The sequence below is a fragment of the Talpa occidentalis genome, unplaced genomic scaffold (assembly GCF_014898055.3).
Source record: "Talpa occidentalis isolate TD23 unplaced genomic scaffold, MPIMG_talOcc4v2.1, whole genome shotgun sequence".
Classification (NCBI taxonomy): domain Eukaryota; kingdom Metazoa; phylum Chordata; class Mammalia; order Eulipotyphla; family Talpidae; genus Talpa; species Talpa occidentalis.
The window spans coordinates 17,566,768-17,590,576 of record NW_026555331.1 but is presented as its reverse complement, the minus strand read 5'-3'; the positions used below and the strand labels follow the sequence as shown (position 1 = coordinate 17,590,576).

The 23,809-nt window shown below is 38.9% G+C and overlaps 1 protein-coding gene across 2 annotated transcripts in view; it reads left to right on the top strand.

Annotated features, from left to right (window-relative positions):
* Positions 1–3,882: 3,882 nt before the first annotated feature.
* COLEC10 (collectin subfamily member 10) overlaps positions 3,883–23,809 on the top strand; it is a 34,289-nt gene continuing 14,362 nt past the window's right edge. The window contains exon 1 of one of the 2 annotated variants that reach the window (XM_037502405.2): positions 3,883–4,049. In XM_037502405.2, the coding sequence (XP_037358302.1) occupies positions 3,902–4,049 (148 nt within the window). In that variant the 5' untranslated portion in view covers positions 3,883–3,901. Of the gene's footprint in view, positions 4,050–15,027; positions 15,104–23,809 lie in introns of those variants that run through there. The other variant, XM_037502397.2, reaches the window with a different exon arrangement.

The following is a 23,809-nucleotide window of genomic DNA, read 5'->3' as shown; positions in this document are numbered from 1 at the left end:
CTGTAGCTTCACTCTCCCTCAGGAAACTATTGGAGGAGATGCTACAACAAATTGAGGGATGAAACCAAGAAAAAAATGTGTGGCTGCAGGAAAAAGAATTATACAGATTCCTAGGCAATGGTGAAACAAGTCTCAAGATAATAACTATAAGTCTAAAGAAAATCCAATCTAGATGGAGCAAGAAACTTTAAGTGTTCTAGAAGAAGCATTTCTAAGCAAAGCAATGAAAACTAATTGAACATCTTACATTTGCCACAGAACTGACAAATCTCTAAGAATTAGTAGCTATTATCAGATCGGTACATAGAAAGCTATGCATACAAAAACAATGCAATTATTATTCAGTCTTGTGTAAACAAAATTAGAACAAGAAACAAAATGTTATAATGTGCTGTGTGACTCAGTGATGAATAATTGCTACAGTCATTTTAATATAAACAATGACTATTGTGCTAAAATATTATTAAATTACAAAGATGAAAGGAAATGTATGTGAAGAGGCATGTAGGGCTGGAGGTGGAGAAAGTACTCCTCCTCTTCCTCACCGAGAAGTCAATGAGTGTCTAAATTGAAAAAAATAGAAATCAAGAACATAAGTATTAATCTGTTATTTAAAAATAAGGAGGGGATAAAGAAGAACCCCTAAAACTATTAAAATAGTTTCTTGATGGGTGTATAAATTATCAGTGGGGTAGGAACAGCAGCAGTTATCTACTTCATGTCATACATCTGTTAAAATCACTTGCTTGTTTTTAAGTATGCTTTTCTAAATAAGAAATTTAAAATGCCAAAAATAAGATAATTTTATGAACATATTTTTTAACATGTTGCTTTCTCAATTGTCATTTTAAAAGCCATTCTAACTTCCATTTTTTATGAGCTACATTAAGTTAACTCACAAGAGAGAAACTGACTCCAATAAGGTATTTGCATGATGGACAAAGAAAAAACCAAGTGCAAAAGTGTGTTACATCAATTTGTTGGGAAAATTCCATCAGGAAATGAAGTTGTCATTTTGTTACTACCCTGTTTTAACTAGCAAAACACTTCTGCTATAGGATATGCTACTTTCATTTCCTGTGTTTTATTTCCCTCCAGATATCATCTAAGCTGGATGCACAATAATTAAAATTCATAAGAACAGATGTTGCTCCGTCTCTGTCAGGCACTGTGTAAATGTTTTGATGTATCATTCCTTTCAGTTCCAGGAGTGACTGTACAACAGTAGTGCATAAGTTCTTAGGACTGCTGTAAAAAAAAAAAAAAATGCCATAAATTTAGTCAATAGCTTAAAACAACAGGTATTTATTACCTCACAGCACTGAAGATCAGAAGTACAAAATCAAGGTGTTAGCAGAACTGAGCTCCTTCTGAAGTCTCTATGGGAAAGTCCTTTCTTGCCTATTCTAGCTTCACTGACTCTGGGTGTTCCTTAGTTTGTGGTTGCAAAAAATTCCATCTCTGCCTCTATCTTCACATAATCTCTCCCTTTGTCCCTGTGTGTCTCTCATTGCACCTAAGTAGAGACCAACCAGATAATCCAAGTTTACTTTATCTTGAAATCCTTAGCTTATTACATATGCCAAGTCCCCATTTGTCAAATAAAATCATATTTACAATTTCCAGGGACAAGGCCACCATTTCACCCATGAAAAATGGATTATAATGGAGAGGAAATATCACTTGGTGTTCACTTTAGTGAACTATCATATTTGAACACATGTAAAGCTAAGTCTGAAATCTCAATGCCTTGGGGAGTAGATGGTGAAAATGTTCAGAAAAAAATGTGAGATTACAGAGAAATTTCATAAACAAGCCACTGATTTTTCCCTGTTTATATTAACCCCTTCTGGGCCTCCCTGGTGGCACAGTGGTTGAGTGCTGGGCTGCGAAGCTGCCCGCAGGCTCTGCAGTGCAGGTTCGATCCCCAGCAGCTGGCGAGGATCCCACATGGCGCGCAGACCTCTCCTGCAGTGCCCTCTGCTCCCCTCAGTAGTGTACTTTGTCAGTCTGCCTGTTCTGTTCCCTGTTCTGGCTCTGGTGAATTTGCTCACCCTCCCGCACTTCTGACTGTACCCAGTGCTTGTATAAATAAATAAATAAATCTTAAGAAAGAAAGAAAGAGAGAGAGAGAAAGAGAAAACAGAATGGATGAGCAATTCCTAGATAACTGGGAGTAACTCTTTTAAGTATCAGTACCAGTCTTCCTGGTGGGCATTAGATATTGTTCACACTGTACATAGAACACATTTAACATAATTTAGCCATTCGTTTCATTTATTCAATCATCTGAATTATTTGCTAACACATCCTTTTCCTTCTAACCACTGAATATAGGCTTTCAATACTTACACTCTCGAACTTCTTTTCACTCAACATTCTACTTTCATCTATAATTTCCATATCTATGCTTCTCAAATTGAAATCTCAAATACTAGATTGTCCCCTTAAATCAAGACGTGCATTCCAAACTGCCTGCCTGCCTGTTGTTTCTCTAACCCTTAAACTCAACTAGTGTGGGTCTACTACTCCTAGGCAGCCTATTCGGCCGCCATTTGTCACTTTTTTTTTTTTTTTCCCAAAGCTTATTCTCTCCTTTGCCAGGTCTTCTCAGCAGCAGCAGCATTTCCCTAGTCATTCAAATTGAAGCTACCGAGAGATTTTTAAGATTACATTTCTTCTTAAATCCTAGATCAAATAGAGCCATCATCTCTGATCTAGGAAAGTTCTCTTCTTTAAATTTCTACCTATTCATAATCTCCCCAGATATCCAATCCAGTTGAAAATAAAAGCAAAGATGGATGGAGAAGGTAAGACATTTAGCTCTAGGTAAGACATGTAGTTCTAGTTTTTCAGTATCTTACTAAGCCTAGACTATTCGTTCATCATAGGTCAATGGAACAGAAAGGTAGACAGGCAGATGGATGGATGGGTGGCTGGCTGGCTGGCTGGCTGGATAAATGTAGAGAGATCTCTACTTCCTTTTATTTATATAATATATGTGTATATATCCTAGATTTTAAAATACATAACACCATGATTCTCCCCCTCCCCGCATTTTACCAAAAACTTGCTACAAATATATTCTAACAATATTGCCATGACAGACTCTCCCATGGTTTGTGTTTGCTATGATCGGCAAACCATTAACATCCTGTTTAGGCAATCAATGCCCTTTATCCCCACATCTTTGCAAACAGAGTTTTGCTTACATTTCAGAATATTTTCTTAGGATCCTGTACCAGAAAATCAATTATTAGGCTAAAGGCTATGCACTTTTAATATTCTCAATACTTATTAATATTTTTAATATTCTTGATACTTATTGACATAGTTATACTTTTCTTTGCAGAAAAGTTGGTGTTCTTTCCTTTTGGGTTAAATCCCAAGATAATATTTTGTAGCAACAGAAAAAAAATGGAGAGCAGTGGGGGCATCAGTCTTCAACTGTCACAAGGGTCATGAAAATTTACTCAATAAAAGTCCTAACCCAAGCATAGTGCATGGAGGTTATTCAAGAAATCTCTGCTCAGTCTTTCTGGAGCCCAATATGTAAGTGCAACATGGGGTATTAAATTGTCAATTCATGTACTGAGCAGAAGGCATCTCTAGCCTCTGAGTTCCTTGAGATATTTCTACTGGCCTGCACACTTGAGTGTTTAGTTCAGAGATAATTTTCAATAAACTGTTGTCACTTGAAAATAAACAGTCTGGACAATGTATGGTCCATTTGGAATACTGAGAAAATAAACAATGAGGATGTGCTTCCTTCTTGTCTTTCAAGGCCTTTTTGGAATGTATTGCACCCGATATTTCACTTTCTTCCTGAAAGCAGAAGGTTTTGTTTAAAATAAAGCTGTTGTGTGGCACTCTGGGTGACTCTTTTTGAAGAACCACAGCAATGGGCAACTTTGGAACCCCACTTAGAAGAAACCAGTTCATCCTCTTGGTGCTCTTTCTTTTGCAAATTCAGAGTCTTGGTCTGGACATCGATAGTCGTCCTGCCACTGAAGTCTGTGCCACACACACAATTTCACCAGGACCCAAAGGTGAGGAAAGAAAACGAGATTTCCATATATAATAAGTAAGCTCTCTTCCTCTGTCTCTCAACTCCATGCTAGCTCTCAATTATTTTCTTCTCTCCTCCCTAGCACCTGCCCGCCTTCCTTCTACTTTGGAAAATCAATACCTTATCACTCATTTTGAAACTCCCCTGCATTCTAGGTAGGAGAGCACTGGCGGGGAAAGAGCCTGGGGCAGGGATGTGTTAAGACTCTTCCAGATCAGGGGAAAGTCCCTCTGTCATGCTATTCCAAGGAAAGATAACCCAAGCAAAGCATCAGACTTAGGGAATCCTCTTCTTAAGAGCATTACTAATTTGGGGAAGTTTTTTCCAATGCGTCTCGTGCTGATTCTGGTAAAGCAATTAGACAAAAGTTCAGTAAAGGAAAAATTAAATCTTCTGTATATTTCATAAGTTAATGGGCTCTTGAGTTCCAACAAAGAGGAAAAATTTTGTCAAGGATTAGCAGTAGTATATAAAAGAATGTTTCTGTATTTGAGAGTGGAGTCTTCGGGGCCAAGTGCCTTCAGCTGAAGGATGATAGAATTTTGCAAAATTTTTCAAGTAGAGCCAAGGTCCAAATGTGCTTCAAGCAACGGGTTGATTAAAAATGCTGCTGTTTTCCTGGTTTCTGCTCTGACCCTTTTGTTCTAAAAGTGGTCACTGCAGTGCAAATTGGTGCTCCCTCATTAGTAATTCATGTGATGTTTCTCCAGGCTAGAGGGTGGAAGAATTGCAGCTGTTTAAAATTTTAAGTAGAAAAAAGGATCTTTCAAAGAAAAGCAGAAATACATCGCCCTATGCTTGTCAGTTATTTAAATGTGTATTGCTTAAAGTGCATGTTTCTTAATCAGTGAATTAATTTCCTCCTAAGATTGCAATCCAAGTTCTAACCTTTGATACCATAAAATAAATGCAGGGAGGGACAATGAGACCTTGGGGCTTTCAAATAATTTCTTGGGTGAATAAATGAATAATGTGAGGGCAAATGTTCAGAAAAGAAAGTTTCGATTAGAAATAATGTGTTTACTTAAAACCATTTCTGGATTTTCCATGGAATATATGAAACTTTGCATTACTCTTGGAGTGTCATGGAGAATGCTGAAAATTCAAGTTTTCCTTGTGCCTGCAGATAAGCGAATCCATTTGAGAATAGAGCCATTAAAGAACTTACTTGCAGGGAAATTGCAACTTTCAAACTGGCAGAATGGAACAAAGTGTTGTTATAATAATGCCCAAAATAAAATGCATTCCAATTCAACAATTCTATTCTAACTTACCCAACATATATTGAATACCTACTAAACGCCAAGACCTGTATAAGGCACAAGAGATGCATAACTGATAAATATTAGTGTCACGAGCATGGAGAGAAGAATTCAGGAAGGAGAGCATAAGACAATTCACATTTGTAGGATGTACCCACTGTGAGTTTCCCTATCATTTCTTTACCTAACAGTTTCTTCTTTCCCGTTAGAAACCCTATGGAGATTTCAAACAATGGAAGCCCCTTTAACCTTGTGCTGAGCCTGTGTACAAAGTATGAAATGATTAGACATCAGAAGTGTGACAAGAAGTCAGTGTCCCTGGGAGGCAGAGACTTGAAGAGGCCTCTAGAACCCTAAGTCTATAATGGTCCTGACATGATTTCTTTGTCTTCCCCTAGAGCCTGGGGGTTTTGCATCAAATGGGTATCAAGTTCCTTCCTTTTTTAAAGAGATTCCATGATTCTGGAATGTCTACTAAGTCCCAGGTATTATGTGAGATGCCAAATCTTTCCAGCCCAGGAAGAACTTGAGTGGGATACATATATATATTTCGAGCTGAGCAGTACCACAGGCTTGTAGGGTCAGGGCCCAGTCAACTCACGTTTGTCTCTGGATCGCCTACACAGGCACATGCAGAGCAGAGCAGCCTCTTCATCACTGCCTGTCACTTTTCCAGGCACAGGGCTCCATGTTGAGCAATACAAAAACAAGGCATGGTTTATATCTTCTCTCTCTCAAGATAAGAACTGCCATCTACCACACCTCTCCCCTTCATTAACACAGTGCCCCGGCCCCGCCCTGCCCGCCAAAAGGCAACTTTTATCTATTTAGCTCTCAATAAAATGAAAAAAAAAAAAAGAGATAAAAAATTGATGACTCAGTAAACACATTAAAGGACTGGCTTATTGCTTCTGTTTGATGGATAATTTTCCTAACATCAAGTTGGTCTATATATTTCTCCATTGCTCATCATCTCAATACTATATTTACTAAGCACTGTGCTCAGAAACTTCAAGATATTCTGAGAAACTAAAAATAAAAAGAAATTTTCACTAAATTTACTTGAAAAATCAGGACTAAATAAATTATTTAGAGTTCCAGGTGAAAAACCAGTAATACTAACCTTCATTTAATATGCTGTCCATATTATTTTCCAGTCACAACTTAGTGCAAAGAAAGTCACTGTGTTCAATCTGTTTGGCCTTCAGAGTGTGATTCCATCTATTTATGCTTCGGTTTCTTCATTTGCAAAATGGACCTTCATTATATAGATTCTGCTTTAAGAATAATATAAGGTAATTAACATAAACTCTGTGTTGTATAGACATAATACATAGATATTTGACACATACTATTCAAATTTCCTTCCTTTCCCTGTCTACTGAGTAACAATTCTGAGAATAAGCATTGTTCCAGTTGTTAAAACTACTTTGTTCAACATTATTTTTCTTTCTATGCCTTAAGTTTATTATTTTAGGCTGTGGGAAAATGGTTTTTTCTCCTATCCTAGCAGCTTCTTTAACAACTTATGTGAAATTCTGACCTCTAGTGACTTTACTGGAGAACAACAATGACAAGAAATTTTAAGATACGATAAAAAGAATTTTAAAACTGTAAGAAATATTTGGGTGATGCTTTATCATTTTCAAGGACATTTCAAATACACTATCTTTCCTAATCTTCATATTTCTCCCTCTGTGGCAGCGATTATTATAAACTTAAAAATAAGGAAACAGTCTTAATGAAGTCTAATGCCCAAGTTCTTTGAAATAGAAATACCAGTCAGGCAACTTGAATTTCAACCCTGGCCCTCTGGCTCTGTAGATTCCATGAATCCACTGGTTTCTATATCAATTTGAAAATGCAGTCCACGGACACCTTTTAATTAGAAAGGGATAGGACAATGCCTAAGAATGTGGAGTTCATTCAACCACAAATTCCAACATTGTATTGAAAGCTAAAATATGCGGAAAGGAATGAGATGCCTCCTCTTTGACAACGAAGTCTACTATTTCATTAGTTTATTTGCAAATTAGTAATATTTCGCCCCATTGCTTATTCTGGCTTCTGCTAGCTCCTGGCTTCTCCCTGATTCTCCCACATCATTTCAAACTGCTTTTCCACTTGTAGTTTGCTCTGAGCATCTTTACTTTTTCATTCCTGATGCAGAATCTTTGCACTAGATCTCTGTATCAGCTCCTCTGTCTGACTCAACCTTACTACCCCACATCATCCCCAAAACTGCTTACTCTCCTCATTCAGACTTTAGCCCAAATGTCATTTGCACAGCAAGTCTTCACCTTCACTCTCAATGATTGTTTCCAACACATTATATTACTTTCGTAAACTTCCTACTAAACGAAAATTTTTCTTGGTATCTGCATATGTACCACCAGTCTGAGAATACAAGCTTCAGGAGTGCAAGGAATCTGTCTTGCTGAGTGTGGTTTCCATCTGCCTACAAGAGTTCGTGACACAGTATAGGTGTCAAGATAAACATATTTGATTGACTTAACCATTGAAATGTTCTATGATTTACTAGCATTTTAACTTGTGGCCTTGACCTATGAATACAGGAAATGCTTGGAAATGCTCTTCAAGTATTTCCTACAGTTCCCCGCCCCCCAAAACAAAACAAAACAAAACAAAACACTGCTCCGGGAGAGAAGTGTTTCCATCACTTCTTCAATGGCCAAAATCTTCCACCAGTGGCCACCAATTTTCTGTGAGGACATCATTCTCAGTCTCCTGTGCCCACTCACTTGATGCTACTTCACTCGGTAAAGGAATTCCACTCCTTCTGAGAGCGCCGCAGCTCCCACATGTAGCCATCATGAAGCCACAGGCGTGGCTTGTGATGCCTCCAGGGACCTCTTCCTGAGAACCCTGATGACAGCTGCAATCATGGCATCGGGAGCAGAAATGCTAACACACCCGGGCAGTTGTCATGTGCTGGTGCAAGTGCTGTACAGTCACTTTGAAATGTAATAATCTCTGGGGACTTTGAGAAAGAAAACATTCTCTTCATTGGGCAGATTAAGAAACTGAGGTTCAGCACTATTAAGTCCCTAGACTTAATAGCTAGAAGGAGCTGGTGGAAACTTGATCTGTTTTAGCTGCAGGCTCTGATCAGAAGACCTTTTCTTGCACAGTGTCGACTTCCTCCACACTTTCGTGGAACTGGAGGAAATAGCTGTTCCAGTCTTGGCTTAAAGCGCCCTAGTCCCTGTGGGGCTGCGCACAGTAGATGCGGGACTACTCATGACTCTGGGGGGTAGGTGGCAGAGACCAGAGGACCCTTTGTCTGGAGTGATCTCTCTTTGCTGACTCCTTGGCTTCTAGGAAATGCACTCCTATCTGGCTCTCTGCTTTGCTGAACACAGCCTTGGATTCCAGCAACTGGCACCACTTGTGATTTCTCTCGTGTCTTCTTGGACTCCGAAGCAATGTGACTTCCCCAGAAAGGATGGCCAAATAGGCCCAGGAATATCTGGAATGCTTTCTCATCCAAATTGGGAGCTTCAGTCAGAGACAATTTAGTTTACCCCCAGTTATTTGTGAAAACAGAGTTCCAGGGTAAAATAACTTGTTCTCGGTCACACAGCCAGTTGACCAGGTTCCCCAGCCAGTCTCTGTTCCATTGCTCCGTGTTATATCATTGTCCTCACGTTTTATCATTCTCATTAAGCATGAAATGATCCTTCTTTCAATTTTATCAATTAACATTAGAAAAGAGTCCTGTGAGGTCGGTGTATAAATATGGTACAGAATCGCTTAAACTCAGTCACCTTGATATAAATTAAGCTGCTCATTTCTTTCTGGTAATTTTATCAGAGAGGTTGAGCAAGTAGACATTTTCCCCAAGCCTTTCTTTTAATTGTATTAATTTACTGGATACTTTCCTTATGAATTTTAATATGTATTTAATGCATAAGTACAGATCAAAATTTCCGGTCGCTTGGCTTTTCTAACTATCTACTCTGGTATGTGGGTGTTCTGAAACATTTTGTTCTCCTTTTCCTGTTGGGTAGATACCAAAAAATATCTTAAGATTAGATGAGGAAGGAAAGAGTAAAACTCTAATGAACCAAATTGTAAGGAAAAAAATTCAAAATGTAGTCAAAGGTACTGAATGGTAATAATGAAAGAGTTTGCTTCATTTTAATAAGGTTGCTTCTTGGGCCTCCCTGGTGGCCTAGGGGTTAAGTCTCAGTGCTACCACTGGGGCAGCCCTCTGTGATGGCCTGAGTTCGATCCCCAACCAGGGAGCTGACCCACAAGGTGCATCAGACCTCTCCTGTCTCACCCACTGCTCCCCTCAGCGGTGTACTTCAGTAGATTTGCCCGCTCTGCTCCCCACTCTGTCTCTGGTGAATCTTCTCACCCCTGTACCTCTGGCCTACACCCCAGTTCTTCTACACAAAAATAAAAATCTTAAAAAGTGAATGGTGCTCTTTACCCATACTATCATTCCCCCCAACTCTCTTATATCACAATTTGGCTACATGTCAATCACTACCTATTACTACAGTAACAGGCGCTTGCCTGTTAGTAGAGTTTCTGAGCTTTGGAGACAAAATATAAATGATTTTGAATTTGAGGTCCTGCACCTATTATTTATGTGATCTTAAGCCTCAGTGTCCTCACTTTTTAAGTGGAGATGATACTGCCCACAACAAGCACTTATTTTAAAAACTAAAAACATATGTAGCATATAGCTTAGCTGTCATTGTTTCTTCTATTAGTTTCCATTGCAATTATTTGTCACCATAAGCTTTTCTCTCTCTCCACATCCCTAAAATAAGGCTCACTGCTTGTAAAGTAAGGCTCACTGCTTGCCTATAAATAGAAATCTGCCAGGAAATGCTACCACCTTTTGCTCCTTGCTGCAATTTTCAACCTATTTTTAGTCCCATTGCAAAGTCCATTTTTTATTTATCAGTAGCTCACAACTTGAGACCAGCCATTTTCTTGACTGATGTTGCCTTCTTTCTGTAGTTCTCTGACTGAGCCCAGTGTTCCTTATCAGTGAAATGGAAATGATAATGGTGTAAATGCCTCCAAGGGATATAGTGGGGATTAAATGAGTTAAGACAAACAAAACCAAAATGTGCTTCCTCATCAGTGCAAAAGGATGGTTAACAGTGTGACTTCTTCCCCTGCCTATGTTGAGAAATGAGTTAAAGCCACAAAAGCTTTAACATCCTCCTTGACTCATTGTCAAGGGCTCTGCAAATAACAGCAAGTCACGAGAAAACAAGACCCCAGGGAAAATGAGAATGTTTTATCCTTTTTTCCTTCCTTGAAGGAATATTTACTTTAGCTACTCTCTGTGCCCCAGGCAGGCAATTCTATTGGCCTTGGGTCATGATGATAGGAGATGGCCAGATCCAAATATCTGTCTCTCATGCTATTAAGGGAAGAGGATGTACTGAAGGGACTCCACAAAGACAGGTTTTATGGATCCCACCCCCACCCCATGCCAGAGAGATTCAAGGCACCAAGGACTACAAATCCCATAATGTTCTCACCACCCAAGGGAGAATTGCTGGGAACTGAGGGTGGAGTTAAGCAGCCAGCTTTGGTATGTAACAAGACATGTGAGCATTGGAGGGGGTGGTTCTTGTAACCCCCCCCACCCATCAGCATGTTATTGGGGTTCCAGCTCAGCAGAACTGGTGACGCATTCTCCAACTTATCTGTCTCTCTTTCTCTCTGGGTTACTCCTTACTTCATTTCCCCTTTTTTGTAAATAAACCCTTTATTAACCTTTTTGTGTGTTCCTGCAGCCAAGTCTAATTATAACTCCCTTTAAGCACGGGTGAGGACCCACACTCAGGCCAGCCCATTTCACATTGGGGTTGCCCTGTGACAGTTCTTCTTGAGTTGATGAAAATTTACTTTTGGAAACTTTCTAATTCATGTTAAAAATGGCGATATTTGGTCTCTCCATATCTTTAGACGCTCATAACTAGTCTTTCCGGTTTTAACACCACAATTTGATCTGTATTCTATAATATTATAAAATTCTTTAAATTATATTTTATAGTCTTTCTACTCTTTTGGAAAGGAATTATAAATATATATGGTAAATATCTGATAGTTGGAGATTAGAAGGGAAGTAACATCTAAATAATCTACTTGTTTTCAAATTATTTATCTTGGTTGGTCTTGATTTGAAGAGTCTGGAAACCTCATTTTAGGTCTTTGTGGCTACTTGACAACATTTGTACCTGTTGAATAAATTACCTGAATGAGATTCTGTATAATTTACAAAGGCTTTGTTCATTGTTTTGCTTTAGCTCCACTGATGTACTGTAGGAATTATTATCTCAATTTAAAGAGAAAGAAACTTAAAAAACAGAATTCATCTGACTAAATGTGGAGATCTAATTGTCTTTATTAAAGGACCCATGGGTTGAACAGATCCCCTCTAGCAAATAGAAAGACTGAAAATGTTGTACCTACTGGGAGGCTTTTATAGCCAAAAGGGGGCAGCAAAAAAAAAAAAAAAAAGAAAGAAAGAAAAGGATTTCCTCAGGCAAAGCCATCTTCCCTTAAGGGAAGTTGGGATGCTGACCTGCAAGCTACAAATTGATTGGTTTAAAATTCTGATTTGGGGAGAGGCTGAAACAGAAAATAAGTTAGGAGCTAAGTCTTAGGATGCAGCATCCCAGTATGAAGGATTTCCTATTCGGCCTGTTGTTTCTTTCTTTCTTTCTTTCTTTCTTTCTTTTTTTTTACCAAACTAAAGTGCTCTTGATATTCCAGGCACCCTTCAGCTCTTTGTAGGAAATGTTACTTTATTATTCTGATGTATGAGGAATCTGAGGCTCAAAGAATTTAAGTGTTACTAAAGTCTCACAGTCAGAGTGATGGAGGCAGGATTTGAACCAGGCATTCTGCCCTAAAACCCCCATGCCTCACCTTGCACTGCATAAGCCCCCCACTGAGTCCTGGTTGAGTGTGATTCCTCCTGGATTATGTTTCTACAGACTAGGCTGGGAATGCATTTTAATAATGAATGATATGTGGAGGTGGAAGAAAACTTTCATGTTGTATTTTTTATTAAATACAATGTTAGTTTTTTTTTTTTTCTTTCTTGTTACTCAGACATGCAGTGACTGCAAAAATCTTGCATGCTCAAGTAGTAATCTTTTAAAACCAAATAAGCCTGAAAACAAAGACTAGCTGCTTTGGAATTCAAGCAGGAAAGATGGCAGTATCCTTGAAATCCTCACTTTTCTCTACTAGGTTACATAGGAAACAGTTGAAGGGGATGGCGTTCATGGGTCCCTCGAATTGATAGGGCACAGTTGGAGGAAATGGCTGACTTCATGACTGTGTATCTCAACAACCTGATTTGGGCATATTAGGCACCCAATAAATATTAGCTGTCATCATCACTGACATTGATATTATTAAGTTAATCCCACTATACTACTGCCTTGCATATATGCCCTTGCATTTTTTTAAAGCTAATATTGGGAAAGCAGATTTATTTTATTTCCTTATTTGATTTGTTACCTTGTCATTTCAGGAGAGAGAAATGCAGTTAAGTAAAAGCCTGTCCTTACATTATTGAGCTTTCCAAAGACTCAGCTTGTTAGATACTAACAAAACAATTGGCAATACTTTTTTAAACGATTCATGACATTTAAAGACCTTGTTTGATACCTCCTTCCAACTCAAATTTTAGACTAAGACTTTGTTTTGTCTGAGATAGTACTCTTATAGGGCAGCCCCGATACAAAACGGGGTGCCTGACTGTGGGTCCTCACCCGTGCGCTTAAAAGGACTTATTAATACTCTACCGCAGGCACACGCGAAAGGTTAATAAAAGGTTTATTTACAAGGGAAGGGGAAATGAGGAAATGTACAGCTCAGGGAGAAAAGTGGGAGACAAAGTTTGAAATGCGTCCTACCCGATCCACTGATCAGGAATCCCAAATGGCACTCAGAGCTGGCTGCGAGTCAGGAGCCGTGAAGCCAGGAGGCAAGCGAGAGAGCGAGAGACCCCAAGGCCCACGTGTCTGGTTTTTATACCAACCCTCACTGCTTATCTCCACCCTCAGGTCCCAGCCACCTTCCCTTTGGTGGTAACGGGATTTGTCTTTCCCAATGTCCTGATGGCTTTGGTCTGGAGTGGGGGTGGAGTCCACAACGCCTGTATGGGATTAGTGCAGTACATCCTTTCCCCCTAAAAGTACTGTATCCCAATAACTCAGCAAAGGTCTTGGAAGTTAGTAGAAACTCAAAACTATTTTTTAAGGAAAAAAATGGATAAGCAAACTTAAGTTTTAAATAATTCTCAAGAGCAAAGCGTAGAGTATCTGAACTTATCAGAAAGGAACTTATGCTCTAATTAAGTAGTTGGCATTAATACAATAGACTGGTGAAGGAATGGGGTGCCTTTGTGACAGATGTGGGTGGTCACACACATCTGAATCATATATAGTGTTGTAAACCAACATCATTTCAATAAAAATATAATAAAAAAAGGTAACAATGCATTTTTAAATATTTCAAGACCGTAATTAGAAAGCAGTAACAAGGAACTGGATAGTGAATTACCAAGGAAATAATTCTATCCATAAATTCAGAGAATCTAGAATTTAACGAGACAAGACTCAAGTGTTCTCGATATTTATCCTATTGGTTTATCTTTCCTTCTAAATAGGATCAGTTACATAGGACTCTCCAAGAGACATTCTTTATAGAACATAACATTAAGTGCATTGTTTATACAGAGATCTTTCTCAAATTCATTATTTTTAATACCCGTACAATATTCCTCCTTGTATTTTCCTTAGTCACAAATCCCAGATGGTAAACTTTCACATTGTTTATTCATTTCTTTTGGTCACCATAAACATTCTCATTTGCACAATTGTGCTAAGAGCTATTCTGGTAAAAACAGTTTCCCTACAGTAAATCAGAGTGTGATTTTTTTTTTATTTTGGTTATCATTGACAGATTGTTGACATTAATTACAGAAATGTAGCATTTTACATTACCAAAACGATGACTTAATGCTTGCTGCATCTGTAATATCTTAAGATATGATTAATCTTTTAAAATTATTACTAAATTTAATGGTTAAATGTAATATAGACTCTTATACATGTATATATTTTTTCTGATTCAGAGTGAATATGGACATTTTCTTCATGTCATTTATTGTTTATATTTTACATCATTATTTTATTTCACTTATTGTCTTCTTTTGCAAATCAATTTGCAAAAGCTCTTTGCATATTAAGAATATTGATCATTTTTGTATCTTAGCATTTGTTTTTTTTCTCTTGTCTAATACATTAGCTTTTAAACTTCAAATGTTTATGTGGAAACTATTAATATACAAACACTTAATTTCTTATACGGCTACATATGTCTATCTTTTCATTTATAACTTCTGATTTTCTCCAATTGTTAGGGGAAAAAGGCTGTCCCAAAGCTAATTCCATACAGGCTTTGTGGACTCCACCCCCACCCCAGTGTTAGGGGGAAAAGGCTGCCCCAAAGCAAATTCCATACAGGCTTTGTGGACTCCACCCCCACCCCAGGTCAAAGCCAAAGACACTGGGAACTCCAAATCCCATCACCACTAAAGGGAAGGTGGCTGGGACCTGAGGGTGGGGTTAAGCAGCCAGGTGGATACAAAAGGCAGACATGTGGGCTTTGGGGTGCTCTCCATTTTGGGGCCCTCGGCCAGCTCGCGGCGTCCGTCTAGCTCTGAGAGTGACTTTGGGTTTCCAGGTCGTCGGATCGGGTAGGATGCATTAAAGACTTTATTTCCCTATTTTCTCCCTGAGTTGTACATTTTCCTTATTTCTTTTTCTCTTGTAAATAAACCTTTTATTAACCCTTTTGCGTGTGTCTGTAGTAGAGTATTCATAAGTCCCTTTAAAGCGCGCGGGTGAGGACCCACAGCCAGGAACCCGTTTAATATCGGGGTTGCTCTATAACACTTTGAGAAGATAAATTCCAAATGGAGAGAAAAGTGAGAACAGTAGCTACCTCTCATTGGAAGCAGGAACTGAGCACTATTCTGATGAACAATGGATAAGCAAGTTGGACAGGAATAGAAGGTCATCCAGGTCAATATCAAAATAATGCCAAAATTTCCACTGATGCCAGTGGAACTGATGCCAGTCTGTGGAAGTCCAAATACTAGATTAATTAGATTGGACATGATCTATGAACACAGAGGAACTGTTGATATATTCGGAATGGGGCAGTTTTATAATGAAAAGGTGATTTTATAAAGATTATTTTGCAAAATGGTTTGGAACAGTGAAGTTCAGTTCAAGGAAACCAATATTTCAACAACTATTTATTGAACAGACATTACTTTAGTCACTTGGGATATATCAGCACATAAAACACCATAAAGACGTGCAAGGATCAAGAGAATAGGAAGAAGTAAAGTAATGGCAGTAGGGGTGAGAGGATAATGAAAGGATGGATGTAAGTAAAACTAGGAATTAAGGTGGGCGTGAGGAATGAGGAACAGTAGAAGACAATTTGGATATTTATCCTGGGAGATTAGAACAAGGCAATGATATGGGGAGAAATAGACAAATTAGAAGAAGAAACCAAAATATGGGGTGAAGGGAGCAGAAGAAGCAGCGTTTAGTGCTGTCCCTGGGCAGCTTTACTAGATGATAAACCATCACCACAGACTTCCCAGCAGACTGAGGTCAATTCATCAGCCTGTCATTATAGAGAATGGCATTTCAATGACTGATTTATCTGACTGTATTATCATTAATCTCGCATTTATCCATCTTGTCTTTAAGGATATTGTTCCTTCTATTTTGAAAATCTTTGGGTTTTTTTTTTTTTTCAAAGTTTTAAAGTTTTTGAGTTATTTATGCATACAAGAACCGGGGTGTAGGCCAGAGGTGAAGAAGGGTGAGAGGATTCATCAGAGGCAGAGTGGGGAGCAGAACAGGTAAATTGACAGAAATACAGTGCTGAGGGGAGCAGCGGGCGAGGCAGAAGAGGTCTGCCACACCATGTGTGTAGATCCCTAGGTGGGGATTGAACTCAGGCCATCCGGGTGGTAGCGTTGAGACTTCCCACCAGGGAAACCCCCTTGAAAACTTTGTTGAGCAAGAAGCTATTACAGTTGAGTCTCTGTGCCAAGTGCTAGGAGCACAAAGAACATGTCATCCCTAACTCGTTTCATCATCTATGACTAAATATGGCAGATGCTATGAAATGAAAGGAGTTCCCTTCAAAGAATGAGATTAATCCTATCTAAAGAGAAAGATGAAGCCAGAAAAATCTGTACTGAAAGATTCCTGGGTAGACGAGGTGACACATGAACTGGACCCATAAGGTACCTGCAGTTGGATAAAGATAAAAATCCACATAAACTTTCATTAATGAGAACATGTTAGTATATGAACCTGTCCTAACAGAATCACAAATTTGTATTTTAACTTAATTTCTTTTATATTTATGTTGAGATAAACTCTAATTCTGGTGAACTCCATTGCAAGAGATCTCATTTACTTCTTTTTGACGAAGAAGAATGGAGAGTTTCCAATGTGGGCAGGTAGAGTGAGGTGTTTCCTTCTTTGTGTTCCCATAATAGCTATTTTTTTCAGTATTTTCCATGGTCATTTTATGCTTACCTGCCCATCCTGTCCTGAGGTTTTTGTTTTTTGTATTTTTAAAAGATTTATTTATTTATACAAAGCTGGGGTACAGGTCAGAAGCGAGGGAGGGTGAAGGATTCACCAGAGACAGAGGGGGAGGGGAGCAGAACAGGCAGACAGACCACTGCTGAGGGAAGCAGTGGGTGAGACAGGAGAGGCCTGCTGTGCCATGTGGGTATCTCCCTGGCCGGCTGGGAATCAAACCCATGCTGCAGAGGCTGCAGACAGCTTCACAGTGCTGCACTCAACCCGCTGCGCCACAGGGGAGGCCCCTGTCCTGAGGTTTTGATCTCATAGGAAGGCCCTTTTTTATTCTCCTAAGCAGTGTCTAGTAGTTAATTGAATAACTTGCAAGTGAGAGAAACAAAGTGCAAACCAAATTTAAACTGCTAATCAAACACAGAAGAGAGAAGGAGAACTTAGACTCATATAACAGGGAGGGATTGAAGCTGAGCTTGCACCAGGCTCAAGGGCTGTGTTCTGCTTTCTGTTGTAAAGCATGTTTTCCTTTGGTGGTAAAATGGATTCAGATACTTCAAGAACAGTCTACCCTCTGCAACCCCTACAGAAGGAATCCATCTCCTTTTCTGAAAGCCAGCACTAGTAGAGTTAGTGAAGAAACTTAGTCACAAATTGACCTACTTATTGTCTCACATGTCCATTGCTGAACCAATGACGGTGGATAAGGTTCAAACCACATAGACTGAAAATGAGTAAGTGTGTGGTTTCCTATGGAGCCTTACCAGAAGCACCAAAAGGATATCAGCAGATGAAAGCAAAGATGCCACAAAAACTCAGTATTTATTGGCTCAGTGAGGGTGCACGTGATGAACTTTATTGTGCACAATAACATTTATCCTTCAAGGAACTATGAGAAAAATGTGATTATCCAAATTTTCTAAGCTAGGAGCCAAGAGGTTATTTAATAACAGATTAAACCACTGCTTGGTAGAGATTTAGCATTTGAGCCTAGGACTGTGTGGCTCTGAGTGAGTTTGCAAAGGATGCCATAATAAACATAACTAACTAGGTGGCTTCAATATAGAAATTAATTGTTTGCATTTCCGGAGGCTGGACATGTAAACTCAAGGGTTTGGCAGCTTTGCTCTCTTAGCTAAGAGCTCCCTTCTGGACTTGTAGATGACTGTCTTCTCCTTGTGCCCTCACATAGCCCTTCCTGTGTGCATGCATTCCTTGCACCCCTGTTTGGTGTCCAAGTTTCCTTTTCTTATAAGGACACTGGTCGGAATATAGAATGTCCACCCTAAGGACAAAATTTTAGCTTAACCACCTCTTCAAAGGCCATATCTCTAAATACAGTTATATTCTGAAATAGGGTAAGGGCTTCAACATAGGTATTTGGAGAATATGCAATTCAGTCCATAACAGAGTAGGGAATCCCAGTGCTGTCCATCTCACCCAATTTCCTCCTGAATGAGTGCCCTCTGTGCCCTTGGCAAATTGCTATCTTGCACCTAGGAGTCTCCCTGGGGTTGCTTAAAGGCATACAGTTTTCCTGTGGACTAAGACAGACTTGGTTCTTGTTTAACCATATCCCTACTGCAGATCCAGAATAAATAAAATTTTATGAATGCTTTAAATGCTTAGGAAAAGTATTCATTGTTTTATTAGAATGATCATATTTCAGGCACATTCATCATAGCTGGGAGAGGTAACTTTAGGGAAGAATCTAAGCAAAATTTCCTAGAAGACCCCTGCCTTACTGTCATGTAAACATGTTTTCTATTCATCACATGCATATTGTTGTTTATTGTTCTTCAGCACATTGGCCAAGGTCTGGGTCTCTTTGGCCACAGAAGAACATCTTCATGGCAATGAAGATGACAAACATACTGTCGCCAAATCATCCTTCATTCAGAAATCACACATGGACCTCCCTGGTGGCCTCGGGATTAAGTTTCAGCACTATTACCACTACTGCCTGAGTTCTATCCCCCACCAGGGAGGTGACCCACATATGGCACAGCAGACTTCTCTTATCTCGCCTGTTCTGCTCCCCACTCTGTCTCTGGTGAATCCTCTTATCCTCTGCAAGTATTGCCTATACCCCAGTTCTTCTATGCCCAAAAAAAAAAAAAAAAAAAAAGAAATTTTACTTGCTCACTTTTTATACATTTATTAAAAGAAATAGGAATAAAGCTGTTCCACACTATCACAAGTGAGAAATGAGAAATGAGAGCTGGGATCAAATGTCACAATGAGTAATTTGTCTACAATGTGTATGCCCAATGCTATTTCTGAGCATCAGTAAGCCCTGCTCACAGTGGCCTGGACTTTAATTGCAGACCACATTCTCCAGTTCTCTTCTATTAAGCAAGAGATAGGTGCCATTTTAGGATATAGGACCATTTAGACTTTGAAGAATCCCACTTTTAGAGCAATTGTAACATTAGACGTTGCTGGACGGTAACAGGGAACAAAGAAAGTGGAAATCCTTCCTATTGATTTCTTCTGCTACCTGCAATTTCTAGCACAACTATTAAAATGAATCAAAGCACCATGGGTCCCAGACCAGGGAAATAGTTTTTAACTTAGGAGACTCTAGAATACATAGCTACTCTAGTTATTCTGAATCACAGATGAAACAGGGTCTCTAAGAGGTTAAATATCACACCTGAATTCACAAAGGTTGAAAACAATATAATTAAGATTTGAGTTCAGGATGTAGAAGAGGAAAGCTTGTCAGTTTCATCAATATTTCACCCCAGCTTCCCAGGAACTACTGTCTGCAGTGAATAACCAAGAGACATTTGTTTTCCAAGCACTCTGTTCCTAGCAGAATTTGCTCTATTAGTATCCTTTCAAAAGAGAAAATGGAACTTTTTGTCATAATTTGTTATCAAAGAACCTAGTTTTACTAAACTGAATTTCTGGTTCTCTAAGTGCTGACCTCTTTTCATTAGATTATATAAGCACAGCAATATAGAGTCAAGATAAATGAGATCACAAAAGCTGATGAAGGTGACATTAGCAAATGCCTCTAGTCCATTAAAAGTAAGATTGATAGCATGGTGTGTGTATATGTATATATTTTTTTCTTTTTTTTTACATAGGATGTTGTTCTTCCCTTTTAAACCTGCTTGCCAAAGTATTTAAAGATATGTCACAATATCTCTGATTTACTTTCTTTTAAAAATTCAGTAAAAATAGATGAGTCAACAACATATTAATTATTAAATGTTATCAATGGATATGTATTTACTTCTATCTATCTTTAATTGTGTGAAAATTTCCATAGTGAAAAGAAAAAAAAATCATATAGTGAAGTAAACAAGTAAATAATAATTAGAAAATAGGAATTGAGATGGTAAATACAAAGGGATGTCATTTCTGGTGCTGCTGCTGCTGTCTGATAATCATGATATTATTTTTATCCTTCCCTCCTGTTCTCATTAAAATACTGTGCTGCACATATTTCGCACATTGTCTCCTTTAACCCATAACAATCCATGTATTAAGGATTGTTTCCTCTATTTTATGGATAAAACTAAGACTCAGAGAAATGAAATATCAGCTCCAGAGCTCCAGAACCACTGCCACGAACACCACGTGCCTTAGGGAGATCTGGGATATCTGTGTGGAAGGGATTGAGTTGAAGGGATTCAGGATGGGTGGGGAGGTAAGTAAAGGCACAGAGGGACTGAAAAGCTGGCTGAAGGGGGAGAAAACTGACAGTGCAGGTCCAAAGGAGGCTGGAATATTTCAATGGAATGATAAGGCTGAGGCTGGGGAAGAAGTTCTGAAAGGTGACCCCACTGTGTCCACACTAATGTGTTGGGTATGTATGAGAAGTATAGGAAATAATTCATTTGACTATTGAAATTTCCAGGAATGAGTGCACAAGGATATAATTAACATAGATTAAAGCAGTGTAAGTAGGGTTGGAGAGGATATAATTCAAGCAAACATCCCACCCTCATTTATACATTACACCTTACCACCTAATCAGATGCATTCCTAACCACTTCCGCACCCACCCACCCACCCCCACCCAGCCTGTACAGCAGCATTCAGTGAATTTTATTTAGCATTTCCAAAGTCAAATCACTAATTAATAATTGCTTCCTTTGAGCAGGAGATACTGACCTGGGCTCAGCTACTTCAGTGCAATCCAGAATTCAATTTTAAAGACTTTTTGGTTGTTGGGGAGAAAAATTCTGCCTAAGAAAAATTGATCAACTGTGTGCTCTGCTGGAAACCTGCTGGAGAGATTATCACAGCCAGCTAGTGGCCTGGGGGACATAGGGGCTGCGGCAAATCATTTTTGTAAAATTGAAATTAGTTCACTTCAGCTGATAGCTTTTCGTTTAATTTTAAAATGTATGTGGGTCTTTTTAAAAGGAAGAAAAGAAGTCTAAATTGCCATACTAATCCAATGAAATATTGCCTAGAGAATAATAGCAGACAACTGTGAGCCATGTGGGGGATCCTTACCAAAGCTGGCTTTTATACCTCTCTTCTATTCTCATTAAAGCAAGTCCCAAACATCAAATGAACCTGGCTCTCAAGCTGAAGCAAGGGCACACACTGTTTACTGCATTTCTGCCAGCAGCCTGCTCACCACCAAGCTGGGATGCAGGCACACAGGTCAGAAGAAAAATAATTCTCTTTTCATCCTCCCAGGTCCCTATCAGGAGCCACCAGAGAGCAGCAGATGACTTAGTCATTCATCTGGCTGCCTCTAGTCAGACACTTGCTTGACAATGAATAGGAAACCTCATAGGAAGAGGAGACAGATGAGAAATTATTATGGCACCAATAATTCACATCCGTGTGGTTTTATGAGTCACAAAAAGCTTCGCACACAGCCTTGCTTTTGATCTTGCCTTCGGCTGAGCAGGAAATGCATATTTAGCCCCATTGTACAGAATAATGATCTGAGAAGCGGGAATTTGTTCCTAATCATACAGCCTGTTCAAAATATTTTTTGATGTTGCAGGCAAATGCCCTGGTTTGAATCCTGACTTTATTCCTTATGAGCTATTTAACTCTGGGAAGTTACTTGACCTCTTTTTGACCTCATTTCCACATCTGTAAAATGGAGCTAAGGAAAGTATCCATCTCCTAGGTTGCTATGGAGATCAAATGATAGGATGGCTTTGACACATAGTACTCAATAAATATGGTTACTGAATTTGTAAAGAATTTTATGGCCCATTCTGTATATACAATTCAACTCTATTAGGCACCTAAGTGAGGCATTGTGCTCAATTTGGGGTATGTTGGAATAAATCATGAGTGACTCCAGCCATCCCACAGGTCACAGATAAATATAAGGGAGAGCATAAATAAACTGACTCAGTATAAAGTGATATTTTGAACAATGAAGACAATTAGGAAAATTTGGAGAAGGCTTCCAGGAGGAAAATACTGTCCCCCTGAAAAAAAAAATAAAAGGGTAGTATGTTATCCAATCTACAAATACACAAAACAAAACTCATCAAAGCTCCAGAACATTCCAAGATCCCTCAGGTAGTGAGTTGGCTATGCCAGTCTCAGTTGTACTAAACTATTTCAAAAATATATTCCCTGTGAATTAAGTTATTGAGATAATAAGCTCCCTGTTTTTTTCTTTCCCACTGTCTTTCTTATCTAAAAAGAAACAAAATGTGTCATTCTTTCTGCATCTCCGTTTTCATCCCTGCAAATTTTAGCACAGTGTCAAATTCTTTAAAATCAATAATCTGCTAAGAGTCACAGAAGTTTAGGCTGGAGGGAACAGTTACTTGCTATCAGGGAACCGGAAGAACAGTGATGTGTGTTGTGGATGTGTGTGGTGCTGGCTGAGTTCTACCACTCACAAGCTCTATGACAAAAGGCAAATAACCATCCTTCTTGCTGTGTCTCGGTTTTTCCATTCATAAAATGACACAATCATGGTCCCCTCATCCTACCATTGCTATGATGCCTACAGTGGCACAGTGCAGGCACACACTGCAATTTCTAATAAACAGTCACTATTAACTTTAAGTAAAGAAATGCCACCTGGTCCACCTATATCACCCATCTAATCTGGTCACACAAATCATCTGTGCATCCTGTTTTGAATTCGTTTCCCAAAAGGAGATTCTAGAACTTCACGTGTTATGTATTTCAATGTTTGGTCAATACCACAACCTGGAAAAGCAATTCTTGCATAGTTTGCTAATGTTATCATTAAAGATAATAAGATTCTATTCTCAAAAGAGCGAGAGAGCGAGAGCGAGAGAGAGAGAGAGAGAGAGAGAGAGAGAGAGAGAGAGAGAGAGAATAGTTGGTCATGCTTTTATTCTGGAGAAATAAATGAAAATCTCAACTTTCTCTCCCAAACTGTCTAATCCCAGGAAGTTCATTTTTATCTTCTGAAGTTTTTCATCTTTCTTCTGTTGATTGGTAGGATTCCTTCACATACTGAGATTAATGTGGTGATTATGTAGGTAGTTGGTCATAATGTTGTGTATACGTTTGCTCTTTATTTTGAAAGCACATTCAGATGCTCATCTTGTTGATCCAAAAACACTGAGAGAGGACAGGAGGGCAGTTATTATCCCCAGGTAATGGATGAGGAAACTGAAGTGTAGAGGAAGGAATGTTAGCCACCAGTGCTAAGCACAAATCATGGTCTAGGTCTTTCATATATATCATCTTTAATTTAAACTTCCTGAGAGCCCTCTCTATTCCAAAGTTGATAAAACCAATCACTGACATCCGAGACTTTGCTCAGCCCAGTTTGTGGCCATCATGATATCAAATCCAGACCTCTTGATTTCCAGTCCAAGGACTCTTTTTATTAGTCATTCATTCAGTCC